Here is a 12,399-nt window from a genome sequence, read left to right on the forward strand (position 1 = left end):
GGTGGGGATCCTTGATGGTAGATGCTGCTTTCCTGTGACAGCCCTCCATGTAGATGTGTTCAATGGTGGGGAGGATTGGGCTCTATCCGTTACTTTCAGTGGGCTCTTCCATTCAAGGGCATTGGTGTTTGCAAATCAGGCTGTGATGCAAGTAGTCAATGTACTCTCCACTGCACAGCTATAGGAGTTTGTCAAAGTTTTAGATGACATGCTGAATGCAAGCTTCTAAGAAAGTAGAAGTGTAATAGCACTTATGGGATGAGTATAAAGCAAGTAGAGCAGGGGACACATACAAAATGCTTAATGAGCTTAGCAGATCAGGTAGTATCCATGGGAATGAACAAACAGTGGACATTTCAGACCGAGACTCTTCTTCAAGACTGGAAATAAAAACGGGGAGGAGGGCAAGGAAGATATCTAGAAGGTGATAGGTGAAGCTAGGTTGGTGAAAAAGGTAAAGGGCTGGAGAGGAAGGAATCTGATAGGAGAGGAGAGTGGACCATAGAAGAAAGGGAAGGAGGAGAGGCACCTGGAAGAGGTGATAGGTCGGTGAGCAGAGATTAGAGACCAGAGTGGGAAATAAAAGAGGGTAGGGGGAGGGAATTTTTTTTTAACTAATTCATGCCATCAGATGGAGGCTACCTAGACGAAATGTAAGATGTTGTTCCTCCATCCTGAGGGTGGCTTCATCATAGCACAAGAGGAGGCCATGGATCGACATGTCAGAAAGGGAATGAGAATTGGAATTAAAATGTTTGACCATTGGGAAGTTCCCCTTTTGGCAAATGGTGCTGAGGTGCTCGAGAAACGGTCCCCCAATTTATGATAGATCTCATCAATTTAGATGAGGCAGCATTGCGAGCATTGGATACAATAGCCAACCCCAGCAGATATGCAGGTGAAGTGTTGCCTCACCAGGAAGGACTGTCTGGAGCCCTGAATGGAGGTGAGGGAGGAGGTGAATGGTCAGGTGTATCACTTTGGCTGCTTGTAGGATTAAGTGCAGGAGAGAAATTAGTAAGGAGGGACAAATGGACAAGGGAATCATAGAGAGAGTGATCTGTGCAGAAAGCGGAGAGTGAGGAGAAGGTAAAGATGTATTTGGTAGTAAGATCCCTTTGCAGATGTCGGAAGTTGCAGAGAATGATGTGTTGGATGCGGGGGCTCATGGGGTAAGGACAAGAGGAACTCTATCACTATTAGGCAGCAGGAAGATGGGCTGCGCGTGGAAATGTGGGAAATGGAGGAGATGTGGGTGAGGGCAATATCAATAGTGTCCTGTTCTTTGAACAAGGAAGACATCTCTGATGTCCTGAAAGGGAAAGCCTCATCCTGGAAACAGATGCGGCAGAGATAAAGGAAGTGAGAAAAGGGAATGGCATTTTTACAGGAGATAGGGTGGGAGGGGGTATGGTCAAGATAACCATGGGAATGGGTAGGTTTATAAAAGTTGTTGGTAGAAAGTTTGTCTCCAGAGATGGAGACCGAGAGATCAAAAAAGGGGTGACAGGGATCAGAAATGGACCAAGTGAATTTAAGGGCAGGGTGGAAGTTGGAGGCAAAGTTGATGAAATTGTCAAGCTCAGCATGGGTGCATGAAGCAGCATCAATGCAGTTGTCAAAATGTAACAAGGAAGGAATTGGAGAGCATTACCAGGGAAGGTTTGGAGCATGGACTGTTCCACATACCCAACAAAAAGGCAGGCATGGCTGGGGGGCCATGTGAGTGCGCACGGCTAAACCCTGAGTTTGGAGAAAGGAATTGTTGAAGGGAAGGACCAGTTCCACCAGGCAGAGGTGGTGGTGGGGAACTGGTCGGGTCTGTTGTTGAGAAAGAAGCAGAGAGCTTTATGGCCTTCATGATGAGGGATAGGTACTGGATATAGGTACTGGACATCCATTCTGAAAATGATGCGATTGAGACATTGAAAGTTGTTGAGGAGATCGAGAGCATGTGAGGTGTTGCAGATATAGGTAGCAAGGGACAGAACCAAGGGCGATAAAATGAAGTTCAGGTGTGCAGACATGAGCTCAGTGAGGCAGCAGCAGGCAGAAACAACGGGCCTGCCCTCACAGTCATGCTTGTGAATCTTCGGTAGGAGCTACAAATGAGCAGTGTAGCAGAGTTGATGAGGTTACTGGTGGCGTGGAGACAGTGGCATGATGGTCCGAAGTGGGGTTCTTTTCAAGGGGTAAGTAAGAGGAGGTGTCTGAGAGTTATGCCCTTGCCTCAGCAAGGCAGAGGTCAATCCGGCAGACTATAACTACTCCCCCTTTGTCTGTGGGTTTGATGGTAAGCTTGGGATTGCTGCAGGAGTACAGAGGACACTACTTTCAGAAATGTTAAGTTTTGAAGAAGGGAGAGGAGTGCTGAGCCAGTTGATGTCTCATCAGCAATTAGAGATGAAAGGATCCAGAGCAGGCAGAAAACTAGAGCAGTGTGTCCAAGAAAAGGAGGGTTGGAGATGGGAGAAAAGGTCATCAGTCCAGGGTGGGGAATGCTTGCCAAGAAGTGGGCCAGTAGACAGAGACGACAGAAGAAAAGCATGGCACCCTTGACCGTACGTATCTGCAATGACCTTGATGCCAAATTAAACTGATCCCTGCATAGGGTCTGTATCACTTCATCGCTTGCCTATTCAGTCATTGAATCATAGAGCAATAAAGTGTGGATGCAGGCCCTTCGGCCCAATGAGTCCATGTTAACCACTGTGTCCACCCAGTTAGCCCCAGCTTCCTGCATTCACCTCAGATTCCTCTAAGCCCTGCCCCTCCCAAATGCTTCTTAAATGATCCTATCGGACAGATTTCAACTACTTCTTCCGGCAGTTCGTTCCATATCCTCACCCCCAATGAAAAAATTTGCTCATCGGGTCCCTTTTACCCTAAATCTTTGCCCCTTAGCATTAGATTTTCCTAGCCTGGGAAAAAGACTGTTATTGTCCATCTCATCTAAGCTTCTCAGAGTGTTAAACATTTCTAAAGCATCACAAGTCTTCCTCCTGCATTCCAAGGAATAAAGATTTAGCCTGGCCAACCCCTCCCTATAACTCTGGCCCTCTCGTCCTAGCAACATCCTTGCAAATCTTTTTTGCACTCATTCCAGTTTGACTATATCTCTCATATGATAGATGACTAAAAGTCTACATAGTACTCTGAAGTATGGCCCCACTAATGACTTGCACAACTGCAACTACAAACGTTTGTACTTTTTTGCAACTGTAACTACAATGCCTCTACTTTCTGAAGAGGCTGAAGAGAGCTGGGCTTTGCACATCCATACTTGCATTGTTCTGATGAGGAAAAACTTCTTCGCACAGAGAGTAGTGAATCTGTGGAATTCTCTGCCACAGGAAACAGTTGAGGCCAGTTCATTGGCTATATTTAAGAGGGAGTTAGATATGGCCCTTGTGGCTAAAGGGATCAGCGGGTATGGAGAGAAGGCAGGTACAAGGTTCTGAGTTGGATGATCAGCCATGATGATACTGAATGGTGGTGCAGGCTTGAAGGGCCGAATGGCCTACTCCTGCACCTATTTTCTATGTTTCTATGTTCTACAGATGCACAGTAGAGAGCACCCTGACGAACTGCAAGAGGAGGTTACGTAGCATCCATGCTAGGAGTACCAGACTCAAAAACAGTTACTTTCCCCAAGCAGTAAGGCTGATCAACACCTTCACCCACTAACTCCTCCAATACTTTATTGCTTTCCTTCAGTCACCTTATGTATAGCCTAGTGTTACGTTATGGACATACAATCAATCTACATATGTATAATCAGCTATCTTGTGTATTTATATTTATTGTGTTTTATTAATATTGTGTTTTTTTAATCTTTTGTGGGTTTTTTGTGCTGCATCAGATCCGGAGTAACGATTATTATGTTCTCCTTTACACTTGTGCACTGGAAATGACAATAAACAATCTTAAGTCTTGAAAATAATATCCTAATTCCTATAATCGGTTTAAGAATTGAGACATTATACTGTACCATGACTGATGAAGGCCTCTTTTCACCACCCTGTAATGCTGCTTTCAATGAACAATGCACTTGTACCCCTAGGTCCCTCTGACCTATTATACCTCACCAGTGCCCTGACATTCATAGTCCTACATTGGTTTGACTTTCCAAAATGCATCACTTCACACTTATCTGTATTGAAACCCGTTTGCAAAATTTCACAAGACAAGGTTTCATTGTCACTCGAATCAAATTCAGAATCAGGTTTATTATCACTGACATGTATCATGAAATTTGTTGTTTTGCAGCATTAATACAATGCAATGCATTAAAATATTGTAAGAAATATAAAGAAGTAAATTAGTGCAAAAGGAGAACATAATGTGAGGTAGTGTTCATGGGTTCATGGACTGTTCAGAGAGGAAGAAGCTGTTCCTAAAGCATTGAGTGTGTGGCTGCTGTGCCTTGCTGATGGTAGTATGTGAAGAGGGCATGTCCTGGATGGCAAGAGTCCCCAGTGATGGATATCGTCTTCTCGAGGCACCATCTTTTGATGATGCCCTTGATGGTAGGGAGACTTGATTCCGTGATGAAACTGGCTGAGTCTACAATCCTCTGAAGCATTGTTTTCTGATCCTGTGTGGCGATTCAACCCATCAGCATGCTCTTCAGAAATTTGCTGGAGTCTTTGGTGGCAGTGCCAAGCTGATATTGGCCAGGGGTGGAATGCACACTGCAACCAGGATGACAGCAGAAATCTTCCTTGTCTGATAGAACAGATGACGCTTGGCCGCCAGATGTTTCAGGTTGGGAGAGTAGGACTGAGACAGAATTGTCACGTCTGTGCACCATGATGAGTTAATCATGAAGCAAAACACTGCTGCCTCTGCCTTTACCTGACACTGCCATTTGGTCCATGTGGTGAAGGTGAAGTCCTCAGACTGGAGTGCTATGTCTGGAATGCTGGGGGTGAGCCATCTCTCATGTGTCTCTGGTACTGCAGTCTTACTCTGAGTTCTTCAACTTATTCTGTACTGTACATTAACCAGGAGGTTTGTAGGGAGTGGGGGCTTCAGGCTCCTGCATTTCATTCTTCCCTGCAGTCAAACCCGGTGGCCGTGTTTTCTTTAAGGGAAACTACACTTGCTACCTGGGTGGTCCGCAGTCCAGAATCTGGTTTTGGCAGTTGAGTTTTTTAAAAAATATCTTAAAACAATATTGCTTACTGAAGTTGCTCAGTAACTTCAATGGTGTGATTAATGTAGCTGACTGTGACTGTTGACTTCAGTTATAGCATCCCTAAACAAGAAAATTTGATGATTCCCTTTGAGGTTGCACACAGAAGAATCACCACACTCAGGCACAATCTATATATTGTTATAATTTTGTGGATCCCATTAGTAATCAAATATTTAGGTAATTTAATAAGTTTTAACTTCTTTACAGTGTTATAAAGCAATTAGAAATTATGGACTCACTTTAAAAAGCAAATCTGAATGTAAAATAATGGAATAATTCAAAATATTGTATGTAAGTATACCTTTAAGCTGAGTGTATCAAGTGTTATGACTGTCTGTATGTCATTGCAGCAGAGAATTGTCGTCAGTGGATAGCTTGTTGTCTTGAATAAAGGATGCTCTGTTCTACAGCTTCTTTATGAACAGTTTACATATGTGCTGGCCATCAGGGTTCATGGATCATTGCTGTGTCACTCCAGCAAACACAAAATCTGGGAGATGTTAAATGCATTTTTGCCATGTGTGACACAAGTGATCAGTAATAATCTCACTGGGCTTGTTTTTTCAGGTCAGCAAATTCCACCTCTGGATCCCTCTCAGATCAACAACAATGGAGCTTTCAAAGTTGGAAGGCACACGGTGCAATCGAGTAAGCGTTGCTGCTGAGTTTTGCTGGAGATCAAGGCCAAGCAGTATTAAATCATCATCCTCGTACCAAGTAGCAGAATGGGGAAGAAAGAAAAACAAAACTTTTCTTTTGTGTTATTGTTTGAATTACTTAATAGTCTCAAGGTTACCTCTCAGTTATTGGATTGCTGGCTCTTTCATTCTAACACACTGCTATTTCCACTTTCATGAAATTCATTAGAATAGGGAGCTCCACAGAGAGTAGATTTACTATGAATGCGAACATTAAAGTACCGGTTATTATTTTTGTTCAGCCTCTTTCGTCCTTTTGATCTTTTTGGCCTTTATTCTTCCTTTATGAACAACCCAGAGATTGAATTTTTTAAACCATTTTTCAAATGTCCAGAAGTAAATTATGTTTTTGCTCGCTGTAACAAGTTCTCTGCCTGGCCCAAAGCTCTAAAGATAAATGCTTTATCTGTAAATTAGACCCTTTGATAAATATCACATTCATCAATTTCTAACTGATTGGAAAGTACGGAACTAATTACCAAAGACCCATGGAAAACTGTAGAAGGCAGAAACTGTTCCTTTCATGTTCCACATTTAAAATGTGTTATGTAAATGGTTATATGAAAGTTAAACTTTATAATAATCCCGGGGGATTACTTATGAAAAAGAAATTGTTTATGGCAGTGGACAATGAAGTCCAGAAAGATCCAAAAACAGAACAGGGGTATTTACTGCTATCTGATTTCAACCAGGGAGTGAGCAAACATACTGACCTTTGTAGCCAACTGAAGAAATCTGACAGGATGTTTACTTCTCATTAGTGACTGATTCCTGTTCATGGAATAAAGAAAAGCCATGTCTTTTCTGCTGGTTGTAGGGATAAATAGTTTACCATATTCACTGATTATGCCCAGAAATGACTAGTTAATCCCCGTTAAGGATCAATGAGTACAGGAGAGAGGTTGGGTAGGTGGGAGTAGGTGGAATATAATATTAATGAAAAGAGTCCCTCTACAAATGTGTGAAATTACCAGGTCTTAATTAACAATACAATTGAAAGAACTAGAATAGTTCAGGTTTAAAATAATCATTATGTAAACATGGCACACTCTAATGCTGAAGAGTTAAGATTAAAATTTTTACCTGTTTAATTTACATAATGTAGCCAAAACAATAACTGTATGTATACAAGCATTATGTATACTGCTTTTCCAATTCATGCTCCAAGTTCAGGCAGTCTTTATATTTGTACTTCCATTTTCATCATGAGGCATTATTATGGACCAGTGGAGTTTTTCTGCTGATTTTCTTCCAATTTGTGTTTAACCATGAAGATATTATGTGCTGTGGACGTGTATTTAAAACTGGATGAAACTTTCAAATAGTTATGTAAGCTTTTTTTTTGCATCATTCTTCCTTGATCTATTAATTTCATTAACAAATTTCATTCACCTAGCGGTTTGTAAATCTTTGTGTACAATATATGACCAATATTTACTGTAAGGTGCAAAAACTCTCCTCCCTTTTCTTTGCAAATTACATCAGCTTTTGCTAACCAGGCAATGCAATTCAGAGATTGAAAAACTTGTAATACCACCTACAGAATATCTGATCACTGGGAGCCATTGTGGAACTTTTTTACTGATGATACTTTGTGAATGAACTGCACAAAGCCTAAACCAGGAAGTGCACATTAGAAGTTATTAATGTTTTAATATTAAAATAAAGAAGGGAAAGAGGGAAATGATAGAAAAAAAGCTGTCAATATACTTACAATTTTTAACAAAAAAAATTAATAATTTACTACTCTTACAAAAATGTTTCAATGACTTCAAGAAATTGTTTGGCAGCAATAACTGCCATTAACAGGGATATTTAGACCAAAATTGGAAAACACTTAGTATTTTTAAGATGAATTTATGTCCATGTTTCAATGATAAATATTTCATGCTATTCATTTTTGAATAAGGTGTCTTACGGCAATTGTAACTTCAGTGCAGATTATTAAGTAATATTACACCTTAGCCAACAACTTAAGATTTTTGCACATTTGTAAAGTAGTCCTTCAATTTGTACTAAATAACAAAAAGCATTATGAATATCATAGTTGTTTGTACAGTAAATTATGGCCAAGTATTTTGATACCCTTGCATCTTCGATATTTCCCAACTATACCTCTATCCCTTTCTTTAAAAAGATTAATCAACACAACCAATCGGCAATTGGTTATGATACATGTAACATGTTTCATTCACTGTGTTACTTAGTTTCAGTGCATCCCAAAATCAGTCATCTACTGTAGAGGGGCCATTCAGCCCATCATGTCCAACCCAAACATAAACAAGCCATCTGGGATTATCTCTGTTCTGTAGTTTCACATTGTAATTACTCATCCAGTTCAGTGTGACAAAGATTTCTGTCTTTATCGTTCTTTCAGAAAGTAAACTCTGGGTTCCTACCACCCTCTGAATGAAAGCCAAATTACATTTTCCTCTCTCAGCTTCCTACAAATTAACATCTCAGTCCCTTCATGTTGTGCTCTTTCCTAAGGGACTAGATTAATTTTTCTGCTTGCTGTCATCGTACATAGGATGGTTAACTTACCTTGGCCTTGTGCATCTTTTAAGGCTCTGTCAAATTATGACAAGCATATTTTTAACTTCTGCTTTCATTAGGTTGAGCAAGCTTCAGGGTAAGAGATGAGTGAGTGAGGTTTCCGGGAAAGACATTTGTTGTTGCCCATTAGCAACTGAAGAGCTGTAGAACAGTATATCTCTACGTTATTCTTACTCCTGACTGGGAATTCACCTAGGAAGAAATCTCTTTACTCCCCACAGTGGCACAACAGAAATGTTCCAGTGCTCCTGCATTGCCTGAACATTACTCTGCAGAAACCAGAAAGGTGAACAGTAGATTGCTAAAATAAACTAATTAAGTTTTATAATTATTCAAAAACCTTGATATGACTCATTCAACATTAATGCAAATCAAATTATTTGTTTATTATAAACGATGTTTGTAGGCGCTTCCTGTATGCAAATTGGTTGCCTCATTTCCTAAATTACAACAATGATTGCAAAGATATTTCAAGGGCAGTAAAGTGATTTTTCTGAGGCACTTTTGTTGTGCAATTATTGAACATCTGCTGCCATTGATTTCTTTAATTATCCTGGTTTAATAACCACATAATCATTTATCACATAGGTTTTGAGAATGATTATTGAATTATTTCATTTTATGGTGTCTGGTGTAACTTTCTGTATAAAAATGTCCCAACTAGATTTTGGTTTTGATGTAATCGTAATTATATAAATACTGCAAATGAATCCATATTGTCCACATGACATTGGAAATTGTAGCTACCATTGTAAAGGAAAATCTTTATAGCAATGTTGTGATTTATGGGTGTATTTTAACATGAATCTACATCAACAGGAACAACATTGATTTTGATGAATTGACACCATGGCAACAGTTTGGATATTTTGTCATTCAAGTGTATCTCATTTTAGTGCCAAGTATATTTTAATATTTTTAGATTGGGCTGGCCCCATGTAGAACAAGCCAACTGAATGGGTACAATGTCTGTTATACTCTCTACTAATACTGTATAGTGTGACTATAGGTATAGTGATGTGGCTTAAGAAATACTGCCTTTTTCACAAAGTAAGCAGTTTCAATGTACCTTTTAATAAACATTATTTCATAACAATCTAAAGTGTACATTTTGTTTCATTGCCTTCAATAGGTAATCGAGTCTTTATTGTAAGGGAAGAAAATTGCAAATCATTCCACTGTTTCATGGATCATACTTTGTCTCTTTTTAGGTTTGTAGGGATCGTTATGGGGACAGCACAAGGATCAGGTTAGGGACGAGGGAGAGTTAGAGACTGGGGCAGTAAATGGAGAGTCATGGAGTCTGGACAGGAGCCTGTGTTCAGAGTCCAAGCCAGAGCACTCCACAGTCGAAGGTCAGCGATCCAGGTGGTCGGGTCAGCAGGTGCTGAGGAGACCAGCGATTCCCGGGTCGGAGATCCGTACTTGCGGAAGTCAGTGACGTGTCAGGTCACCGGGGTTGGAGGTTCGTATGAGTCCAGAAGTCGAGGCCTGAAGGTCAAACCTATGATCAGTATGTCTGAGGATGGAGGCCTGATGTCTGAGAGTCTGGGGTCAAGGACTGGAGGCTCATAGGCAGCCTGTCCTTGGGCTGTAGGCCTGTATGTGTGGGAGTGGATGGGAAGGAGGGACAGGTGCTTGTTTTGTTGTTACTGCTTGTATTGTTCTGCTGGACATTGAGAGCATGCTGTGTTGGCACCGGTATATGTGGCGACACTGGTGGGGTGACTCCACCACATCTTGGATGGTTATTAATGTCAATGCATATTTCACTGTATGTTTTGATGTACATGTGATAAATGAATTTGAATCTGACCTGAAATATTGTAATATTTATAAATCCAGACCATACCTTGATTACAATGCAGTCCCTATTTCAAAATAAAATGATTGTCTGTTGGAGGCAATTCAAAGGAATAATGGAACAGATTGATTACACTGACTCTTGACTGTCTTGGAAGGAGAAAAATAGAAGAATTGCAATTGCTTTAGTATTGTCACCTGTACATTGTTTTGCACGGCATCCATAGAGATAATTTCATTACACACTGCCTTTGAGGTATTACATAGAAACATAGAAAACATAGAAAATAGGTGCAGGAGTAGGCCATTCGGCCCTTCGAGCCTGCACCGCCATTTATTATGATCATGGCTGATCATCCAACTCAGAACCCCGCCCCAGCCTTCCCTCCATACCCCCGACCTCCGTAGCCACAAGGGCCATATCTAACTCCCTCTTAAATATAGCCAATGAACTGGCCTCAACTGTTTCCTGTGGCAGAGAATTCCACAGATTCACCACTCTCTGTGTGAAGAAGTTTTTCCTAATCTCGGTCCTAAAAGGCTTCCCCTCTATCCTCAAACTGTGGCCCCTCGTTCTGGACTTCCCCAACATCGGGAACAATCTTCCTGCATCTAGCCTGTCCAATCCCTTTAGGATTTTATACGTTTCAATCAGATCCCCCCTCAATCTTCTAAATTCCAACGAGTACAAGCCCAGTTCATCCAGTCTTTCTTCATATGAAAGTCCTGCCATCCCAGGAATCAATCTGGTGAACCTTCTTTGTACTCCCTCTATGGCAAGGATGTCTTTCCTCAGATTAGGGGACCAAAACTGCACACAATACTCCAGGTGTGGTCTCACCAAGACCTTGTACAACTGCAGTAGTACCTCCCTGCTCCTGTACTCGAATCCTCTCGCTATAAATGCCAGGATACCATTCGCCTTTTTCACCGCCTGCTGTACCTGCATGCCCATTTTCAATGACTGGTGTATAATGACACCCAGGTCTCGTTGCACCTCCCCTTTTCCTAATCGGCCACCATTCAGATAATAATCTGTTTTCCTATTTTTGCCACCAAAGTGGATAACTTCACATTTATCCACATTAAATCGCATCTGCCATGAATTTGCCCACTCACCCAACCTATCCAAGTCACCCTGCATCCTCTTAGCATCCTCCTCACAGCTAACACTGCCACCCAGCTTCGTGTCATCCGCAAACTTGGAGATGCTGCATTTTATTCCCTCATCCAAGTCATTAATATAAATTGTAAACAACCGGGGTCCCAGCACTGAGCCTTGCGGTACCCCACTAGTCACCGCCTGCCATTCTGAGAAGGTCCCGTTTATTCCCACTCTTTGCTTCCTGTCTGCTAACCAATTCTCCACCCACACCAATACCTTACCCCCAATACCGTATGCTTTAGGTTTGCACACTAATCTCCTGTGTGGGACCTTGCCAAAAGCCTTTTGAAAATCCAAATATACCACATCCAGTGGTTCTCCCCTATCCACTCTACTTGTTACATCCTCAAAAAATTCTATGAGATTCGTCAGACATGATTTTCCTTTCACAAATCCATGCTGACTTTGTCCGATCATTTCACCGCTTTCCAAATGTGCTGTTATCACATCCTTGATAACTGACTCCAACAGTTTCCCCACCACTGATGTTAGGCTAACCGGTCTATAATTTCCCGGTTTCTCTCTCCCTTTTTTAAAAAGTGGAGTTACATTAGCCACCCTCCAATCCTCAGGAACTAGTCCAGAATCTAACGAGTTTTGAAAAATTATCACTAATGCATCCACTATTTCTTGGGCTACTTCCTTAAGCACTCTAGGATGCAGACCATCTGGCCCTGGGGATTTATCTGCCTTCAATCCCTTCAATTTACTTAACACCACTTCCCTACTAACATGTATTTCGCTCAGTTCCTCCATCTCAGTGGACCCTCTGTCCCCTACTATTTCTGGAAGATTATTTATGTCCTCCTTAGTGAAGACAGAACCAAAGTAATTATTCAATTGGTCTGCCATGTCCTTGCTCCCCATAATCAATTCACCTGTTTCTGTCTGCAGGGGACCTACATTTGTCTTTACCAATCTTTTCCTTTTTACACATCTATAAAAGCTTTTACAGTCCGTTTTTATGTTCCCTGCCA

At 41.3% G+C, this 12,399-nt stretch overlaps 1 protein-coding gene across 1 annotated transcript in view; it reads left to right on the plus strand.

The window, feature by feature from the left end:
- The window catches only part of rab31 (RAB31, member RAS oncogene family), a 121,874-nt gene extending 112,335 nt beyond the window's left edge, over positions 1-9,539 (plus strand). Inside the window, exon 7 of the mRNA XM_063040708.1 lies at positions 5,768-9,539. Coding sequence (XP_062896778.1) covers positions 5,768-5,865 — 98 coding nt within the window. The 3' untranslated portion in view covers positions 5,866-9,539. The remainder of the gene's footprint in view (positions 1-5,767) is intronic.
- Positions 9,540-12,399: the final 2,860 nt, after the last annotated feature.

This window comes from Mobula hypostoma, chromosome 1 (genome assembly GCF_963921235.1).
Source record: "Mobula hypostoma chromosome 1, sMobHyp1.1, whole genome shotgun sequence".
Taxonomy (NCBI): Eukaryota; Metazoa; Chordata; class Chondrichthyes; order Myliobatiformes; family Myliobatidae; genus Mobula; species Mobula hypostoma.